General features: G+C 41.4%; 1 protein-coding gene across 1 annotated transcript in view; it reads right to left on the reverse strand.

The window, feature by feature from the left end:
- Positions 1-22,776, reverse strand: part of gpc5a (glypican 5a) — a 219,563-nt gene that overhangs the window by 81,128 nt on the left and 115,659 nt on the right. The window contains exon 8 of the mRNA XM_050049169.1: positions 9,985-10,144. Coding sequence (XP_049905126.1) covers positions 9,985-10,144 — 160 coding nt within the window. The remainder of the gene's footprint in view (positions 1-9,984; positions 10,145-22,776) is intronic.

Consider the following 22,776-nt stretch of genomic DNA (forward strand, 5'->3'; position numbering starts at 1 on the left):
GGCATCTCTGTGCAAAGTTTCATGTCTCTACGACATACGGGGCATGAGATATGCCCATTCAAAGTTTGCAATTTCAATCGGTTGGTATAGCGACCCCCTTTGGCCAATTGATGTAATATTGCTTCAGTCGCATCCTCCCATGACCCTCTACCACTGTGCCAAATTTCACATGGATTGACCAAGTCAGTGAGGAGAAAAACGTGGAACAGTCACACAGATACACTCACTGACAGAGTTTTCGTCATTATACAGTAAGATTGTGTTAGGTGTTATGTTAAAGGGGACCTTCTTGGCTTTCATTCAAGACCAATTGTGAATCTTTCTGACAAATATTTAGGTAACTGTAGCCTTTTAAACAGTCAATGACAAACATTTGCCCGCAATTTTCGCCTAAATTATATTTTTTCTTTTAGCCCTGGAAGCAAGATCATTGTTAGCATGATGATGTAAGCATTTAGCTTAAAGCACCATTGTGCTGAAGTACAGCCTGACAGCCTGGCTGTAAAGTTGCTTGTTATGATCTCAGAACTGTGCAGTAATTAATAAGCCACCATGGTGAAAATGGCAAATGTGGATTTATTATATTCATATCTGAGCTAGGCACACTTTTTATGTAATTAAACCAGGTGTATAATTATCTCATCAGGCTCAATCATAAAGCAGGGCTGCAGCGGAGAACTGTCTCATCCCAAACACTTGAGACCCCACGGCTTCACCTTATTTATCAAAATGAAGTTCTGGATATAAAAGCTAGAATTGCTCTGTTGTTATTTGGGAGTACAAATGTGTCTAATTACACCCAGATCTACAGTTGTGCAATTTAAGATGTAAAAAAGAGGTAAAGGAGGCAAAACAGAACTAACCTGCAATGCACATGTTGAAGGAGCTGATGACTTTCACTGGAGTCGTACCTTTCATGATTTCATGTGACAAATAAATTGACTGTACACAAGAGGAGTTTAACCCTTATACATCACAAAGCATACACAGCTACCATCTGGACCGATACAGTTCCACAGACAAGGGATATATTATCACTTTTCTTAATGAGTATTCCAATTATGTCTATTATCATTGGCAATTATGATCCTGGTTATGATGCTTTACATGCACTGTAATAGGCTGCAATACACAACACTGTGATAGTACAACAGTTTTGACATTGAGGAGCTAATTCTCATTAGTGTTAAATGTTCATTTCATTAAGAAGGAATGTGTGTGTTTGTGGAGGCAATTGGCAGGTATGTAGTAACTGCAAAAACAGCGCCTGCCGTGAGAAGAAAACACAAGAAAAATTCCTGATATGTGCTGCCTCTCTGGTATGTCTGTTTGGCACCTTAGATTTTTGGTCCCCAGAGGTGACCGTCTTTGGATGAGCGGGTGGAGTTGTGGAGGAGCACGAGTGGATCTGAATGAGTGCCCGAGGACAGTCTGTGTGCTTCACTGCCCATACTACCACACTGTTTAGTAAGCCAGAAAAAGATATTGTATGTCCCAATACATAGTGTGTCAAATGCAGTATGCCAAAAATACCAGGATGTTCTACCACACTTTTGCAGTATGTAAGCCAGCATGCTTTTCTGGCTATTCTGACCCACAATCCTCTGCACAGCTGAAGATACATCACATAGACTGAGCTTCAAACAGATGACAGCTTGACATAGAGGCATAGACAGATGACTGCGCAATCAAGTGACTGATGACCAGCTGTATGATAATAATAGGAATATTAATTGTTTAAGTAATAATAATAGCAATACATTGGATTTATATAGCACTTTTCTGGATACTCAAAGATGCTTTACAGAGAACAAGAACAGCAAGACAAAACAAAAGAAAAAAACAAAAATGAAATGATCTATAAGCATGAACATCTCAAACAGCCCAATCAACTGATGGGTCAGCTGATAGATCACATGATTCCTTTCTATGCAACCAATTAGTGAATCTCATTCAGGGCACCCTATTTAAACTGCTCTGGCCTGCCTACTGTTGCTGCTTCCTCTGCAAGCCGCTTTGCAACCTGCCTCCACCCCAGCGCCTCCTTTTCAGGCTGTATCTGACTTACAATGTCATTTCTGTTTGTCACTGATGCTGCTCTGTTCTGTTCCTGGGGGGTCTTTGCTGCTGCTCTTACTGCCTTAGGGGTTTCCATGTAGGCGCATGGAAGGGCAGGGAGGTGTGCTCTCTCTGCCTTATGCTTTCCACGTAGGCACGTGGAAGAGGCTTTCTGCATAGGCCCAAGAAAAGGCAGAGGGGCCCCAGAACAGAGCCATGCCACCAAATATAATACTGCAAATGGAAATAAAGTTATCTTTGACTAAAGCAGTTCTGACTGAAATCCATATCAGTGCATCCCTAGTAAACATGCTCATTTCTGCTGTAAAGTTGGGAATTTTAACATGTGGGTCTATTGGGATTGATTTCCTTTGGAGCCAGCCTCAGGTGGCCATTTGAGGAACTGCAGCTTTTGAATGTTTCTGCTAGCACCTGATGAGCTGTAAGCAGTCAGTGCCTCTATTTTGAGCAGGGTAAAATGAAACACTTTCTGTTTTCACTGTGCTTTGAATAATTCTCTGGATTTACACAAAAAACAATGAGCCTAACTGTGTTTTCACAAAGACAGCGACTCAGTCAGGTAGCTCAGCAATCTGGAGTGCAATGCAGTAAACACTCCCACGCCGCAACCACTAAACATACAAAAATCAAAAAACATTTCTGCTCTGCTCACATCGTTGCTTCTTGTCACATACATAGCATTCTCTCACAACAGTGATTCTGCCTAATGAGGATAATCCCTTAAATCAGGCTCGTATTGTCAGTATTGAGCTTATCCCATTTTATTTTCCTATCATCCTGATCTATCGTCAGCATGTTCTGCTGATAAACATCAAAGACACAAAGGAGAGGATTATGGATAATTGCGGAGAAAGAAATCAAATTAAATTATACATGGTGTTTAAGTATCTGGCACTGAGACGGCAGGATCACTGTACTCAATTTACTTCGATAGACTGACACGCTCGTCAAAAAAAATGGCAGCTGGAAATGCATCACGCAGTCTTGTAACTTCAATATAGCGTAACATATAAAAGACTCTCGGACTTAATAAACACAGCAACACAGATCCAAACCCAAACTGCATCATTCTGCGACACACTTACTCTACCTGTGTTTTCATTCATCTGTAAGTTGTGACTGACAGTTATATAAAATTCTGTTGATCAAGTGCTTTGTGAGACGTTATTAGCACTTTGGTTTTCATCTCACCTTCATGGATTTTTTTCCATCCCTGGTTTTATGGTTGTATTTGTTTCTGATTCTGTAGCTGTATTTAATATTGTATTTCTGTCTCTTCTGCTTTCTGTTTTGAAGTTTTGCACATAGACTGAAATAAAACAAACAAACTAACAACGTTCATTAATAGTGTAACACCACCTTTGTGATTTAGCCTCATGGTAGCCAATTTATCAACTGCGGTAAGATGCAACAACTTTTCAGAGCTCTCAACTGTGTTTCGAGCAACAAATAAAACAAAATTAATCACATTTTCCATCCATGGAGAACATTGTCAGTGTGTTTGGCGACGGCTCAGTACAGCCGATGCAGATTTGCACGACTTGCTTGTCTGATCTAAAAGAGTGTGATGATCACAGAGCATCTCAGACACAGCAACCCACTCTCCCTGCACTATGAGCTGTGTGCTGTAGAAAATCAATTTATGTGCTATTTAGCATATGAAGTCATGAGGCAACTTCCACTGACTTCAGTCAATGCTTTGTTTGAAAGAGAGAAACCCCTTTGAAGCTTCGTCTTCCCTTAAGAATTATTAACAATTTTGTTGTGTTATCTTGATTAATGCAACCAAACGCTCAAATATTTTTAAGAAAACTTACAATTTTACAAAATGATGAATTATTAAAGCACTTGTGATGTGGATTGTTGTTCTTTCTGCATGATGTGACCTAAATATTTAACAGTAAGCAGACCTTTCTATTTCATACTGAATCAAAGACCCAAAGTGATGACATTTACATTCATAAACTACTGATTTTTGTCCATCTTCCAAAAAGGACAATATTCCTACTAAACTGTTTACATGGCTAATGAAAATGAATATTCCAGTAATATTCCCGTTAACATGCAGCCATGTATGCTCTGATTAACGTGCCCTAACATGTTGTTTATCATGTCAAAATATAGAATAGTGGAATGGCTGGAGTCATTTTACTTCTTTTCATCCAAATAAGATTTTTTCAAAGTTTCCTACCGTGGCACTTCATACAGTTGTCATAAAGTTGTCACAGAGATCAAAACCAAACCATCTCTAGTGGCACAGTGGTTCAGTGGTTAGCATTATTGCCTAACAGCACTTCTGCTTGCAGGTTCCACGTGGAGTTTGCATGGTCTTCCCGTGTCAGCATGGGTTTTCTGCACGTACTCCGGCTTCCTCCCACAGTCCCAAGACATGCAGGTTAGGTTAACTGGTGACTCCAAATTGGCCGTGGGTGTGAATGTGAGCATGAATGGTTGTCTGTCTCTATGTGTCAGCCCTGTGATAGTCTGGCGACCTGTCCAGTGTGTACCCTACCTCTCGCCCAATGTCAGCTGGGATAGGCTGCAGCTTCCCACTACCCCTAACACGATAAGCGGTTACGTTAAATAAATGTAAATGAATGAATGAATGACCAAAACCATTTTTTTGTAGGAGGCTGTAAACATCTTTATTTCTGCTGTAAAATTAGGCATTGTAACTAAGGGGTCCATGGGGATTGACTCACTTCTGGAGCCACCCTCAAGTGGCCATGAAAAAGAACTGCAGTGTTTGGCACTTCGGTTTCGGCCTCATTTCTCAGCTGTGGAGGTTGCCATTCGGTAGCGCCCACCCTTTGGTTCCCCCCCTTGTTAAGACACTTAGCTCTGTCAGCACTGCTACCATTGTTGAGCACTGTTTATAAAGTTAGCACCATAAGCTGCTAGCTGTGGGCTCAGCCACCTCCATGTTGAGAACCATGTGCAGACAACTCATACACTCTGACTCTGCATAAAGCCCCTTTAAGGTTTGGTTTGGTTAAGGCACAACCATGACTTGTTTAGGTTTAGGAAACATCGTGGTTTGGGTTAAATAGACTACTTCATTAAGGTTAGGGGTCTTCGTTGTCATGGTTACAATAAAAATGACTTAGTTAAGGTTATGGAAAAGTTATATTCATTTTTATATCTTGTAAGAAAAATGTTGACTATCAGTTGGAAACTTGCACCACCCGCGGTCTCCCCTGTTATGTGTTTTGTTGACCCATCCACTCGCCACACCCTTCTCCCATCAAGGAGTATATTGCTCTATAATCACATCACCTTACTTCCCCCTTTACTTCACTTACAATTGTCACAATGATTACTTCAGGCAGTAGAGGGCTCTGTCACTTAAACACAAACATGTACTGACACTGTCGTTCTTTCTGGGAGAATAGTCTCATGCATTAGAGTGTTGAGTTGCAGATGAAGGCAAAGCATACACCCCAGCATACACCTGAGTATTTCGGTCAGGTTTTGCTTGAACAGAACTAGTTCGTAAGAAATGCTGTCCAAACACCATTGGAAATCAGAGGTTCCTAAACGCCACACTCAAAGGTAAAATGAAAAGGCAGCTGTCACTGAGAGAGGGCAACACAGAATTATTCAAACATGGGCATAATGGTGCACATTTTCTGACTGTCCTTCCTGGAACGCATTCAATGTGTTGCTCTCAGTTGTTCACACGAAGAGTGCCACAAATACTTGCATGACAAACAAGACCTAGCGGGAGAAAGTACAAACCCAGCTGACTTTCTCACCTGCACACAGTTGGCCAGTCAAGGTGTGAACTGGATGTGAATGTTGTGAAAGTTGCAGAAATGGTCAAACACAGTCTTCCCAATACAACGTCAACAAGCATGAAGCAAACTGGCAGCTTATGTTCACCCGAGGGGGAAGTTATCATCACTCCTACTTCCAGCCGTGCTGAGCTTAGTGCTTCCTTGTGGGGCATGACGAGGTCAGAAGCCAAACATCAGTGCTGTACATGTCCAACATTCACATCATAATCCATTCCATGCAAGCTGGCTGACTGAACTAGAATTACTATTTGTCTATCATAGGACTGAATTAAAGGCCCAGACACACCGAAGTGACATCAGAGAACTAATGGCGACGAAGGCTGGCTGTTGCCTGTGTCTTGACCAAAAAGCTGTACTTGAACACACCACAAAGACATGTACATGTATATTCTGTGCCTGCAGGAGCGGAAATAACTCTCAATACCAGCACGCAGCGGTAGTCTGTATTCATCATTAAAAAAGGGAAACAAAAAGGCTGACAGGACGGACTCAAGACGCTAGTTAGCCAGTTAGCACATTATCAACACAACCCAGTGTTGAAGAAACAATGGATATTTACCATGCACTAGCAAACTTTCGATTTACTGGTCCATCTACGTCCCAACCCTCACCTATGGTCATGAGCTCTGTGTAGTGACCGAAAGAATGAGATCACGGATACCAGTGGTCAAAATGAGTTTCCTCCGTGGGGTGGCTGGGTTCAGCCTTAGAGATAGGGTAAGGAGCTTGGACATCTGGAGGGAGCTCGGAGTAGAGCCAATGCTCCTTCATGTCGAAAGGGGTCAGTTGAGGTGGTTTGGGCATCTGATCAGGATGCCTCCTGGCTGCCTCCCATTGGAGGTGTTACGGCAGGTCCCACTGGTAGGAGGTCCCAGGGCAGACCCAGAACACACTGGAGGGATTACATATCTCATCTGGCCTCTGAACGCCTTGGGGTCCTCCAGGAGGAGCCAGAAAATGTTGCTGGGGAGAGGGACTTCTGGGGTGCTTTGCTTGGCCTGCTACGCCCACGAACTGGCCCCAGATAAGCGGATGAAAATGGATGGATGGATACCAAACAATAACATAATTATGCCCCATTTCTGCTGAAGAGCTCAACGGCTGACAAAATAATCTTTCCTGATATAAAAAGTTTGTTTCGATCTCACACCCTCTTGACTTAAGTTATTTGTTTGCTTTGCTCACTTCCGTTTCTCTTCATGTTCACGGAGCCGAACTGACAATATGCATGATTTCATGCTGAATTGGTCGACTAGTGCCAACAGTGTGGGACACACCGTAAAAAACTAGGGTGACAGATGTCCACCAATGACCCCACAACAACTCACAGCCGACTGGCGGCTTGGTGTGTCAGGGCTCTAAAGGCCTTTGCACATTGAGTCGGTTGTTTTCTTCTGAAATTGTTGCACATCTAAAAATAAATATGACTTCACGTTGTGTCAATCACATTTGCACACTGAGTCAGAAACCTTCGTACATCATTAAAATTTCTGGAACACGTTCAATTTTCTGCATTTTTTTCATCGGTCAGAGGCCTTTAGAGACGTTTGACCGAGAATCAAGTGAAGAAAATGCGGCAGCGGGACATAGCGGAACGGGGCGCACAGAATCATTTCATGACTCACATAGCTTACTTTCAGCAGGTCAAATGGTGATATTCAGGTGGATGATGATGTAGAGGAGGAGGATGTGGACCACACACAGAATGTGGAGACAGAGAAGGAGGACAGCTCCGCCCCTTCATGCAGCAAGACAGGGAGAGACTGGTGACAGCCAGATAGGTAACTCCAGTGGAGAGAGGCAAAGGTGCAAATGTGTCTTTTCATTTTGTCACATATTGCGAATTTTTGCAACAAATATAATGATAAAACATAAAACATTAGAATCAGTGTGGGAAGTTTGTGTGTAATGATTTTTTGCGGATGACGGATTAAGAAACACATCGGACACAGTGTGCAAAGGCCTTAAATCTGTAACAGATATCTGTGCGAACTTCAGCTCTTCTCAACCACAGATGGCTCGTAAAATTCTGTCTGCTGATGACATTAGCAGACCAGGTCTTGTGTGAAGGCAAACAGCCTCAAAGGATGAGTGAAATGAAGATTCAACACGTGATTATGAATTTTTTGTCATAGACCAGTAAGTGTCCGACAATGTTCCATGTCTATATTGGTCCCAAACCATGGGGATGGAAGATGATTCAGTGGACAGTGGGTTGCTTGTTTATCTGTGACCTTTACTCACTCCTACAGGTTGAAGAGGTGTTATGGATCAAACCTCCTGGAATAAACTTTCTATTTGAGTTTTGCCTGCTGATAAACACAAAAACACAAGGTGCAAGGGTGTAGGTTTCGTTTAACATCAGAGGGGGGGCACATGTGAGGGGTCTGGTGGTCCTCCACTAGAGGATTTTAAGCATCGAACACTAGCTGAACTTCTATGCACCAATTTGTGCCTTTTCTGCATCAATTTATGGTGTAAATATCTTAAATTTTGTCAAAGTAAAAGTCCTCTGCTACTTTGTGCTTTTACGTGGGGGGACAAATGCTCTAAATATTGAAGGGGATATGTCCCCTACGTCCCCCAAAATCTACACCTACAATTAGGTGGACTGATTTTATTTGTTTTCTAAAGGTACAGCCCAATTAAGACTGGAGTCCAAGAGCAGTGCTTTCCTTCAGTATGATTTGAGGGCATATTTTTATCCCTGTTCATAAAATATAATGGATACGTATTTACATTAAGTATTTGCTGTACTTTCAAGCTGCTTTATATTGTGTAAGACTCTTTCAGTGAGAGGGAGAGCAATAAAACATGTTTTTAGTGCTGCTGTATCCTTGGCTTGTACATTTTACTAATTCATTTAATTCAACTACAACAATAAAACTCGGAGGAAAAATACCGACAACCCAACAGCCACTAAAAAAGAAATCAAACCATTTTGTAGCATTAAACCAGGGATTGACCAGAGGTCTGCTTCAGGTGGGGAAGCCTCTCTGTGTTTGTGTGAGGGTCGGGTAGCAGTGGACAGATGCTCGACAGAGGTCACGACAGACAGTGGGTCATAAATATGGGAGACAGGCTGATCTGGCCCATGACAAGGAAAGGGCGGCTCTACTGTAATGGGTGATAAATGTCAGAGCCTCCCCACAGCCTCAGATGAACGATTGTTAAGCAGCTTCCCTGAGCCTGAGCTGCTGAAGCCTCGAGACAGACTGACAAGCAGTAAAGGAAACATTTACACGGATAGAACGGCTTGTTTGGATGACCCCCCCCCCTTCCTCACTGTCGCCATAGGCAAAATGAAAGAGGTGATTAATCAGGTTGTTAGCATGTTTGATGGAGAGGAGAGGAGAGGAGAGGAGAGGAGAGGAGAGGAGAGGAGAGGAGAGGAGAGGGGGAATCCATGTGCTGAGAAGAGAGTGTGACAGGTAGCAAAATGAGGAGGAGAGCTGCGCCACTGTGATTCATCAGGGGTTACCGATCCTCTGAGGAGCAATAATTTTTAAAGTAACGGGCCTTGATTGCAATAATGTCCCCATAGCAACTATTATCTTTAATGACTATTATTATGGCTGTCATAAAATGGAGACTGGAGCAAGTCTTATTAAAATATAGGATTATGCAACTGCACTTTTGAATGTCTTTGCTGATCGAAAACTCAATTTAGTTTTTAAATTCAACTTTAAAAAGGCAGAAGAGTAAAAGGCATAATTTAATGCATCTATGGAAAAGCATAAGAACATACATATGTATTACTTGTTATGTTTTATTTATGCATCTTTCTCATATTCTGTCTAATTTATTGTAAGTCTGTGTTACATGTTTTAATTATATTTTGTAATGTTTAGTTTAATTTATTGATTTTTTTTGTCAAGGACAGCAAATACAAAATCTTAATAGAGATATCCAATAAAAACTTAATGCAAACATGCATACAAATTCAAATTACACCTAGTCCTACAGGATATAAATTTGAATATATTCCCACTCAAATGTCTCCATTTAATTCTACCTCCTTATGGCAAAATATAACAGCTGGGTAACAATTTCTGTACATAGTTAACAGGTCAATTTTTCAATAAAATCATGAAAGAATGAGACTTACATTTGGTGACTCTGACTTTCCTCTGAACCTCACCACCACCTGAACCCCCACAGCCGTCCTCATCGTCGCAGTCGCCGCTGTAACGTCCTTCTAAATCTCCACTTCCTGTTTCAATCTGGTCCAGTGATCCCAGTTTAGGAATGGATTTCCCCTGCAACAGCTGGTTGTAAAAAAAAGAAAGAAAAGGAGACATTTTTAGATAAGAGAAACCACATTCATTATTATTAAAAGTAAACTAGCTTAAAGTAGTAACTCTGAGTTTATGTGCCCACGCTTTAAAAGTTGCTGCATCTCCCACTGCGAGAAGCATTACATTATATGTATATAATATTCATATTCAATATTCAATGCAGGATAAAGTGAACAAGGTCCTCTCATGGCAAGGACAGTGCAGAATATGCATTCAGAAAATGATGAGAAAAACGGGGAGAAAATGCAAAAGAGCTGCTGATTATGCCTCGAATCAGCCACAGTGCTCTAAGTCATAAAAACTATGAATATACTGCATGACTGCAAAAAGCATATATTTATTCAAAGAAAATACTGCCAGGATTTTTTTGAACGTGATTTCCTAGAAATGCTTTTTATATCAAAACTAAATAAATGCTTAATTCTCTTTAAAAACTATAATAAGCCTAAAAATATATTCTTGTGAATGGTTGATTAATTTTTATCAAACTGACTGACTATTATCACCACCACCTACATATATTGAATGAATCTGTAGTTGGCTATGTGACGCTCACCCCTCTCGGCCGCAGTGGTCCGCAGGGCCACTGAACTTTCTGCTGTATTGCTGTGCAGCAGAATCTCAATCAAAGACTTTGTGAACTCGATACCAGGGGAAATGCATACGCTAATTGGCTCATTTAAATTCATGGTGCGTCATTGGAAACAAGAGAGAATGCTCTGTGTTGATCAGAAAGGTAGTGTCTATGCTAATTAGTTACTGTTGTGGTTCAGTGCAGGGAAGCAAAAGTGTCGGCATTGCTGCCATGGCTGAGCTGGGACATATCTGTGCTGGTAATTACCCTGTCTGGAGTCTCAGCTCCTCAATGTTGACAAGTTAGACGATGGAGAATGTAGAGAATTTGGGCAATCTAAGCGCTCCTTCCATGTGTGTAATTGGCATGATTTTCTTTCCATTTATGTCTAACAAAACTTTTAATACATTATGTAGAATAATGAGTTTCTGCGGGGCCTGAGATTAGCCTGGTCTTGGAGTCTGACTGAGTTTGAACTCTGTGCTTCACAGTCCAGGAGGTAGAGCACTGCCCGAGGGCTCAATATGTGGAGTTCAAAGGCTGATGACTCTGAGCCCCATTACCAAAGGAAACAGCATCTTGCAATAATTAGTCTGCAGATGTAAGACAATATGCTACCTGGGCTTTAAGATCTAATCATTGATAGTTTGCAGTGAAGTGAAAGGTTAAGATGCATGTGTAAATGAGCCTGTTTTTACATGTATGTGTTAGTAAGAGGAGAACGTGATGTTTTCTTTTCCACATAAATAAACTAACTCAACTACAAGACCTTAGGTCAAGTCTAAACTTTATCAACTTTATTCTTCAGAAACTTTGATGCATGAGGAGAATCAAGGGAGAGTTGACTTGACCTCAGTTCTACTGATTTGAAACTTTGACAATCTGAAACATTTTTTGAGTTTCTGACGTTACCAGAAGGATGTTTTCTGTTCCCACTTAACCCCTACACATTAGTACGTCACGTACATACCTTCTAATAACAGAAACCAGACTTAAAGGACAAAGCAAATGCTATATTTGTCTTATTGTCAATAAAAAAAAGACATAAAAAGACCAACAAGCATTGCCTGTACAAACCAAAACCTTATCAGTCTTTTTTCTTTGTGCAGTAGAGCTCCATCGATGGGAACACATACATCACACATTAGATCTTTACTGATGAATTATTCAAGTTGAATATCTTTACTGATGTATATTGTATAATTTGTTGAGAACAAAACTAAGTAAAATGATCAACCCACTGAGGGCTGGATTCAAAATCACAGTGTCTGGGCATGCTCCTGATGAGCCGGCAGATGGTGTCCTGGGGGATCTCCTCCCAGACCTAGATCAGAGCATCAGTGAGCTCCTGGACAGTCTGTGGCGGTACTTAGCAGCAGCGGGTGCACAGATACATAATGTCCCAAAGGTGCACAATTTATTTTAGGTCAGAGGAATGAGAGGACCAGTCAATGGCATCAATGCCTTCATCATCCAGGAACTGCCTACACACTCTGGCCACATGAGGCTGGGCATTGTCCTGCACCAGGAGGAACCCAAGGCCCAATGCACCAGCATTAGATCTGACAATCACTCTGAGGATTTCATCCCGGTACCTAACAGCTGTCAGAGTACTGTTAGCTATGACACGGAGGTCTGTGCGACCCTCCAAGGATATACCTCCCCAGACCATCACTGACCCACTGCCAAACCGCTCATGCTGGATGATGTTACAGGCAGCGTAACATTCATCACAGTGTCTCCAGACTCTTTCAAGCCTGTCACATGTGCTCAGTGTGAACATGCTCTCATCTGTGAAGAGAACGGGGCGCCAATGCTGGATCTACCAATTCTGGTGTTCTCTGGTAAATGCCAATCAAGCTGGTCCCACTAGAGGACGTCCGGCTCTCATGGAGTCTGTTTTTGACAGTTTGGTCAGACACATGCACACCAGTAGCCTGCTGGAGGTCATTTTGTAGAGCTCTGGCAGTGCTCCTCCTGTTCCTCCTCGCACAAAAGAGCTGGGTTGGTGCCCTTCTGCGGGCCAGTCCAGCTCTAACAGCCGATCTCCTTCTATCTCCTTTACGCTCTTAAGACTGTGCTGGGAGACACAGCAAACCTTCTTGCGACCGCACGTATGGATGTGCCATCCTGGAGGAGCTGGACTGCCTGTGCAACCTGATTGGGCTGCAGGTGCTGCCTCATGCTACCTGTAGTGACAAGGACACTAGCAGAACACAAAACTAGAGAAGAATCAGTCAGGAAGGATGAGGAGGGAGCAACTGTCTGTGGCCACCACATGTGAAACCATTTCCTTTTTAGGGGTTGTCTTGCTTTTGCCTCTCCATTGCACCTGTTGTCACTTTCATTTGCACCAAAGCAGGTGAAATTGGTTCACAATCACTTGTGCTTCCTAAATGAACAGATTGATATCTCTGAAGTTTAACTGACTTGGTGTTATACTGTGACTATTAAGTGTTGCCTTCATTTTTTTGAGCAGTAGTTGAGCAGCAACTTACCCCCTTCTTTTTGAATGACATTTGCTAAAGACTGCATTATTATTTAACATTGTTTTAAATGTGGATGTATATTCATCTTCAATAACTATCTGGCTTAAGACTTATTGCCACACACAGGGTAGGACACTGGGAAAGTATCGAGAAACTGACTAACATATTGTTGGTTTTGGTCCTTTCATTGGATTTGTTGACAATAACAAAATTATATGTTGCCAGCCTTGTCCTTCAACATTGTTAGATGAACACTACCCATTAGACAAGCAGCATACAAAAAAGATGTTGACACATAAAAGGAGATGAGAGAGCAATAATTTAAAATCATCCTCGTGAATCTGTAGAACGTGCTTTGACGTCCATGACACACAAGTCTTAGAAGGAAACCTGAGCATGTGCTTTTGGTTTGTGTGGTCACTGGAAGATGATCAGGTTTGTGTTAAACTGCAGTAATTTCTTAACCAAGCCCTGTCGGCTGATGATAGTTTTCACAGCAAACTGATTATTTCCGAAGCTGAGGAAACATTTGTCAGGATTGAAAGAGTCACGTCAATCAGCGGGCTACTCGATTCTTTTACTCTTCAGGGCCCGAGGGACTAACAGCTCTGTGTTTGATTGTATTGAACAGCTCTACTGCCTTTCTGACACACAATGAAGCGAGCCTGAATGGCCTGACTGTGTTATTAGCCTCACTTCTGTGAATGACGTGGGGCTTTGTCTAACGCCGGCTGCGAGACAGGTGCTGATTTTGTTCAATGCATCTCCAGATGAGAAACTGCTCTGAGTAGGCACCCTCGGGCAAGCCTCTGGCTGCTACTGCAGTGTGTGGAGAGTTAATGACCACCAAATACCAATTATTCTTTTCACAAACAAAACTGCACAAACAATACTGTTCTCCTGGAATTAATTTTATGAACATATTCACCATTAATAGTCCATTTTCTTTTAAATTTGCTGCACCAATTAAGAGCTAACACTACATAAGATAACAATGAAAACATCTTCTCTGCAGGACACAAGCTTACGGTCAACTAGATGTCAGAAGAGATCTATACAGGTGTGTGTGGGGCGAGAGACAACACAAGATTTTTGAGACTATGTTATGAGCTGTCTATTCAGTTATACTCTATACACTGCACTCCTTAGTTGAACTAAGAAGAGAACCAGGCCTTTATATTTCACACAGACTTATTAGAGGCAGGTCTTTATGTCTGATGTAATCTGCTTTATTAGTATATATAGTATATATATTTTAGCTCCCATTTGCTGTAGCTGCTCTTTACTATAAATGTTTAAGCATTAGAAAGACTAAACTAGGAACTTACTGTAGCAATCAAACTCTTATTCCCTTCAGTGGCTCATCTGTTTAAACTGTTATATTCTTTTATTGTTTTTTAATGACTCACCCTTCATTGGTCAATCCCATACACTGCATAGAAATAATGAACGTAGCCACCATGTCATCCATTGGTTTGTGGAGTGCCGTTTTGAAGCCTCGAGGACAGTATCCGCAGACAGCGTGTCAATCAATTTGGCCACACCCTTAATTATGCATAACTTTAAGCCTTTATAAAATGTAAACAGGCAACCCAATGGCCATAAAAAATGTTGGCATTTAATGTTTCTGCACACTACAGATACATTACTTTTCCAAGGTATTATGTAGTGGACACATTGAAATGCTTAATGTGTGTTTAGGCACAAAAACCACCTGGTTATGGTTAGGGAATGATCAATTTTTGGTTTAAATACCCTGTTTGGAGGGCACAATCCTGGTGGGAGAAGCAGCAATGTCTCGGTAAAATACCAACAGCTTTACGTGGCACTATCGCTGCCACCAGGCTGCTACAAAACACCCACGATTGGAGCCTTAAAAGCTGATGGAAACACAGCAACGACTCGCTAAATCACAAGTGGCTTTGCTGTTTGTTGGTCTTGAAAAGAAGTCACAGCATGGCTGGCATCTTGTCCATGGACTGTAAAGCTACTGTGATGTCACCCATTGGTTTGTTATACTCCTGTTTTGAAGCCTTGAGTTTGGCATTCAAGCTATCACATTCCTGTTTTTTTGGTGTCTGAAGTGACCATATTTGGGTGAGAGGCTGGAGCTGTGGAGGAGCGAGGGGCTGATCTGAATGAGAAGCCAAGGACACTATCAGCAGACGGCCTGTCACTAAAAGTGGACTGCCTTAATTATGCAGAACCTAATAATCCTTAATAAAATGTAAGCACATGAGTTATATAAAAATTCACCTTCATACAGTTGTAATTCAGAGGAAAATTAGAGACCAAAACTGTTTTTTGAACCAGGCTGTAAACATGTTTATTTCAGCAGTAGAGTTGGGCATTTTAACATGGGGGTCTATGGGGATTGACTGGCTTCTGGAGCCAGCCTCAAGTGACCATTTTAAGAACTGTAGATTTTGGCAACTCAGTGTTGGCTTCATTTGTCAGCCCTGGAGGCTGCTGCCTGGTGACAAATCATCCACTGTCGCCTCCACCTTCCAATGTTGAAGACAGCTTGTATATTGCCTTAGAAACGTTGATATCATACATATGAAACTGGGAAATGTATTTGTGGTTTGCAGAAACATGTAATGCCAATATTTTCTTAGGGCGTCTGGGCTGAAACAGTTAAATGAAAATTCACCACTGTACAGTTGTCATGAATAGGAAAGTTAGTTACAAAGATCGAAACCGTTTTTTTGTACCAGGCTGTAAACATGTTTGATTCTGCTGTGAAGTTTTGACATGGGGGTCTATGGGGATTGACTCACTTTTGGGGACAGCCTCTAGTGGTCATTAGAAGAACTGCAGTTTTTGGCACCTCTGCCATGGCTTCATTTTTCAGACCCGTATACTGCCGCTTGGTCATTCTATGCTCCACCTGATTTTTCTTTCATGGAACAGTTACAATACAGGGCTCATACACCAAAAATGTGCAACTTCGGCAGGACCATTATGGAGCAAGTGGCTACACGAGCCATAGCACTGCCAGTGCAGTTTATTACATTAAACTTTGACCCCATATACAGTGACCTCTACATCATGCATCCAATGAGACTTTGTCATTGACGAGAGGCGGAAGTTACAGTGGCGACAAGTTCATTTTGTGCTTCTCAGAAATCAATTCTAACAGAACTTGAGTGACAAATCTCAAGCATGGCAGAAAACATCAGAGGTGGCGAGGATAGCAAGGTAGAATATTAAAATTGTGATTGTTTTGTGCTGCTCTTTGTTCTGTGGAACACATTTGCATTTTATCTGAAACTCTATATGTCATATATCCATGTTTCAGGCTTTCATGTGAAATCAGTTTGTTACATTGACTGATTGACTTTTACTTGACTGAATGGTTTGTTTGAGTGTCCTTTCAACATATGGTGCCCACCTCATATTTGCATACAGAACACAAGACAGCAACAACAGACAAGATGGCCATGTGACAAATCTTAATATACAGTTCAGCAAAAAAAAAGAACATTGCAAAACATTTGATTTCCATGAAAGACAGTTACTATAATGATGGACGCAGTGTTCCATGTATTGCCTATAAATTTTGCCAAGACAATAATCTCCTCTTTAAAAGAGACAACTCAAAATATACCCTTCAGACAACCGAAACAAAATCAGAGTTCTCAAACTGAATCAAACAAATGGAACAAAATGAAACTCATCCTCAACCACACACAGATAAACACACACACACACACACACACACACACACACACACACACACACACACACACACACACACACACACACANATAAAACTGTATATATTGTTCTGTGCTGTAATCTTCTTTGATTTGAACATAGTTTCTGATCTTTGAAACTCATCCTTCCATTGTCTCTTGTGGATCTTTACAAATTTCAGTTTGACTGTAATTATATTACACAGCAACTTATTTCTAAAAAATAAAATGTGAGTCAGAAAAGGACAAAAGTTCATCTCCATTATCCCGGTGGTGCTCCACCTCTCAACTAAATTAGGCACTGGCAAATACCATAATGTAACCAGGGCAACCTCACTGCCGTCAGTAAATATATCAGCAGCTGTCTCCTGCAGTTACTGTCTGATCAATGGCAGGAAACAAACTTTACAGAAAACTGCTGTTTGCTTTTTAAAAAAAATGAGGATAAACAATTGATGACTACAGGATGCGAGAGAGGAACCCCCTGGAGTTAGCGGAGGAAATTAGGGAAGTGGTTGAACAGCAAACAATAACAGCAATTAATTTTTTTTACTCTTAGAAACAGTGACAATGCAGTCGAGACTCTGAACTGTAGGAGGGACAATAAAAAGAGACATTTAAGAGGAGTTTTTGTTGTAGACAGTCTGTGTCTAGTGATGACATCACAAATCAAGAATAGATAAAACAAAGAATGCAAAAACACCACAAAAAAGCACTTTCTCCACTGCCATGATTTCTAAAGCCTTTGATTACAGAAAATAATAATAAAACGTCCCCTTTGCTTGATAAATGTTCTTAAGGCATTTTTTGGTAATTTCACCATTAAGATTTATATTAATGTTACTGTTCGCCATACTAGCAGCATGGCTCCAGAGATGTCGGTCCACCAATATGGTCCAGACTGAAATGTCTCAACAACTATTGAATAGATTGTCATTAAATCTGGTACACATGCTGCCCTGAGGATGGATCCTAATAACTTCCCTTTGACTATGGCTTTAGTTCATGACCAAATACCTGAAAAACACCTTCAGCTGTACTTTGTGTTCAGTGCACATGCTAACATGCTAAACCAAGATGATGATAACGTAAACACTGTACCTGCCAAACATCAGAATGTTGACACTGGGCCTTTTACAAACCACCTCTTACACCTTCTCCCTACCAACTTCCACTCTGTGCCCATTTTTTATTTTTATTTGACTTTTATTTAACCAGGAAGTTGCGTTGAGATTGAAAATATATTTTACAAGAGAGACCTGGCCGAGGTAGCAGCCAATCAGAACACATTTAAAATGCAACAAATACAACATATAGTTCAAAATTTCACAATAAAACAACAACTATTCAAACATAGTGGCCTCTAAAGAAAAACAAGCACGTCTCTGTCGCCACATTCTTTATGATGCCTTTAAATTCATCAATGGATATAAGTGTTTCTAAATTTGGATCTTTTGGTCCATGTCCAAGGTGCATAGTTACCTCTGCCAAGGAGGTTATGTTTTCGCCGGTGTTTGTCTGTTTGCCTGCAAAGTAACTCGAAAAGTTCTGAACGGATTTTGATGAAATTTTCAGGAAAGGTTGACAATGGGACAAGGAACAGATGTTGAAGTTAAGTGGATAAAATAATAAAATGGCGAGGGAGGTCTGAGCTCTCTGAGTGCTCTAGTTACTTCTCTATTTTAATGACAAAATATTCATGTACAAAAATTAATGTAAACAATAGCAGCACATACAGATCAAACATAAGTGATACAAATGCATATGAAGAACATAAAATGGGATTAAGATTTATTTTTCTCAATGAAAAGTTACCACAGTTCTTCTTTCTGCCGCAGAGTGGAAAGATGGTCCCAAAGCTTGCAGCTGTATTCATACCCTACACCTTAATGAATGGTGCTTCATTGAGCTGTGAAGGTGACTACAAACAGATCTACACTCTGTGACAGAGTGGAAGTGGGGAGGGTCTGGTTGGGAAAAGGCCCATTGTCTATAAGAGGATGTTAGCATGCTGATGTTAGCACTTAGTTTAAGGTATTACTGTGCCCAAGTGCAGCCTCACGAGCTGTGTGTGCGGCTGTGGACCCAAATTCCCCCATTGCTTCTTTTAAGACATATTTTGTTATTTACATGAATTCTGTCTTCCCTGTCTTTGTCAACCTTTGATCCCCACGCTGCAAACAAGCCCTGGCCACCTGAGATATTTTATAAATTTCTAATTCACCACTGTACACATCACAACCTTCTTCATAACACCAGCTGCCTCCTTGGGATATCACAACAAAGACTGTGAGGCATCTCAAAAGATTCGGCATGGTAACCGAGCCTTGGCTTAACTTTCATTGCTGCACCAGAGAGTATATTCTGACAGGCTGCATCACAGTATATGCTTTGGCAGTTTTGACTGCAGAGGACTGGAAACTGCAAACACTGTAAAGCCAGCATCAAAAATTTACTGGCACAGACCTACTAGGGCTCTATGATATCTTCATTACCCGCTGCATAAGGAAAGCCCAAAGCATCACCAAGGACACCAGTCATCCAGCCCACACACTATTTTCACTCCTGCCATCTGGAAAATGCTACCGGAGCATTAAATCACGCACCACCCGTTTCAGAGACAGTTTCTTCCCACAGGTAGTCAGAATAATGAATAGTACCCCCACACACACAAATATGCACACACACACAGACACTAAAGCTGTGCCTACAACGTGTATGGCTCTCTTCTTTTTTTTATTATGTGTTTTCTCAGGTATCACTCGATTATACTATCCATTGTGTTTTTTATTTCTTTTCCAAGGTTGAGAATGCCACAGTGCAACGATTTTATTTATTTATTAACACATATATGAACTAAATATTGGCACCTACCTCCGGAGTAAACAAACAGAGGCAGGTAAAAGTAAACTATAAGCGTAATTAAACTTTACATCATGTATTTTTGGCAGTAAATGTGCTTGTCTGACCTCTATAGAGTCATTAAGAATAACAAACCATGACACTGTTTCAGCGTATCCAAAATAATACCATACAGCAGAGAAAACAGGTCGAAAAATCTCATTCGACTTCTGTCTAATGCTTTGATTTTCCTCTCAGCTGTCAACTCCTATTTATGACCTCAAGCCATTAAAGTGTACTTAAACCGCATCTACAGTAACAGATCAAGGCGATAGCAATGTTACTCTGTCTTGTAAATGAAAGGGCATTATCACCATATCTATTCTGCCTACACGATAATTTCCCACCACAGAAGAAGACAGGTCTAGTGTTGAACACAGCAAAGAATTTAAAAATCTGTCAGTGAAACATAATAGCAAACATTCATAATCAATTAACATGTACAGAGCAAGAGGTTATCCCTGGGTCTGAAAGGTGAAGTCAATGCCAAAGTGTCTCCACTGGTGGCAAAATGAACTCTGATGGTACAGAAATCTGTGAGAAAATGACCTTGCACTGTCTTAAAGCTGCAAGTCTTTAATACAACATGATATTGAGCATATTGCAAGTTCAGGCAGGACGTGATATCAAGCTCGGCTCACATCCTAGCTTCATCAGTTGATCTCAAACAGCCAATCAACTGATGGAGCAGCTGACTGATGGAGGGAGTCAGCTGATAGATCACATGATTTCTTTCTATGCGACCAATTGGTGAATCTCATTCAGGGCGACATATTTAAACTGCTTTGGCCTGCCTACTGTTTCTGCTTCCTCTGAAAGCCGCTTTGCAACCCACCTCCAGCCCAGCTCCTCCTTTTGTTGTTGTGTCTGACTTATCAATGTCATTTCTGTTTATCGTTGATGCTGGTTCTGTTCTGTTCCTGGAGGGTCTATGCTGCTGCTCTCCCTGCCTTAGGCTTTCCATGTAGGCACATGGAAGGGCAGAGAGGTGTGCTCTCTCTGCTTTAAGCTTTCCTCGTTTGCATGTGGAAGGGCAGAGAGGTGTGCTTTCTCTGCCTTATGCTTTCCACGCAGGCATGAGGAAGCTGCTTTCTGCGTAGGCCTGAGGAAAGGCGGAGAGGCCCCAGGACAGAGCCATACCACCAAATATAATACTGCAAATGGAAATAAAGTTTTCTTCCTTTAAGTAATTTTAATCTGAAATTTGTAGTAATTTGATGGTATTATAGTTTTTTAGAATATTGTATTTCATTTCTTAAAAATATTCCTCCATGTACCACTAAGGGAGCTTTGGTACCACCAGTGGTACGTGAACCATAGTTTGAGAACCAGTGGCTACCTTGTGATTAACATGTAGCTACCATTGCGGTGTACGTGGTTCTTAGTCAGATCCACCCCTCACTCCTCCACAGCTCCACCCTCTCATCCAAATATGGTCAGTACTGGTTCCAAAAAAGCTAAGATGTCGACAGTAAAATGTCGAACTCAAGGCTTCAAAACCGTAGCCCACAAACTAATGGATGATGTCACGGTGGCTCCGTCCACTTCTTTCATACACTCCATGGTACAAAGCAGATTATGTGTTGCATATATTCCCTAAAGAGGTGCAGGGTGTCATGTGGCAAAATGAATCACAACTTCAGAGATCCATGCGATGAGTAAAGCTGTGTGTGGAGTTTTAAGCTCATCAGTATTCTCTTTGAACACGCTCGACTATTATATCTGTAAATAGAGGGTGGAGGAGAGATCTTACAATGATCATATTTGCCAGTCAGAGGAGAGAAGTGTCAGGATGTGAGTCGGCTCCCAGGACACAAACTGTCATTTTCCATCTGCCTCACTGCAGCAGCGGCACTGACAGGACCCAGACCAGCAGCAGCAGCAGCAGCAGCAGCAAAGCAGGTCAGTGAGTGAGAGGCCGGAGTAGACATGACAATATAATGTAAATTTTAGAACACTCAGCATCTGTGCCAATTTCAAGTTTTATTTTCTATTTTTCTTACTGCCAGAATCCAGCAATGAAGCAATCCTACTGGCATGTAAAGCCAGATGGAGCTTATTCATCTACGCAACAGACCTCCATTGTTGTCCAAAAACCATTAAAAATACATCAGTGGGCCATAACTTTACACTGGGTGACATGTTTCTTCGTTACAATGGCCATGGGCTTCGTAATTTATTCCCACATACATTAATAAATACTCACTGAACACCAAATGTGTATTAATCCTCAACTGAAAATAATCCCCTACAAACACATGATTTACTCCTGTTTAACATTTGCTATAAACTACAGTGCCCAGGATATCACTTAGCTTTAAAAATGTAAGTATATATTAATGATCTGTTTTAAAGTTTCACGTCTTCAGAAAAGAATACAATGGGCTTGGGAAGTCTTGATAGTCTTTTTATGAAACTGGGATGTCTATGCAGTAGAAAGACAAAAATACTTTTGGAACTGGTGCTACATGAACAGAAAAAACAGGAGCAACAAGGAGCTGTGGCATTTGCTTTTGCTCAAGAGGTAGAAAACCTACAACTACAAGAACCAGACCAATAAACACTCCCGCTGGTGGGTGTTGTATTGTGAGCTCGGCCATTTTCCCAAGCAGATCTAGCTGCTGCTGCAGACACAATATGGTTAGTTCAGTCTGGACCGGTAGCTGGAGAGGTGCCAGTTCACCTCCTGGGTACTGCAGAGGTACCGAACCCCCCAACCGTTCAGGGCGCCTGTCCATGGGCAGCCCCCTCACTCACACATCTCTCCAATTAATGCATGTAAAAGGTCCTATGTGTGTATTTCGGGCCTGTGTGTATATGTATATGACAACAGAGTGAAAACATTGAATTTCCCCCTTTGGGATTAAAAAAGTATGTGGAGGGGATGTCTTGTCGTGAGCTGAGTAGTCTACAAGACTGCATCTCGACCCTTCTCCATTT

The sequence above is a fragment of the Epinephelus moara genome, chromosome 1, assembly GCF_006386435.1.
Source record: "Epinephelus moara isolate mb chromosome 1, YSFRI_EMoa_1.0, whole genome shotgun sequence".
NCBI lineage: Eukaryota > Metazoa > Chordata > Actinopteri > Perciformes > Serranidae > Epinephelus > Epinephelus moara.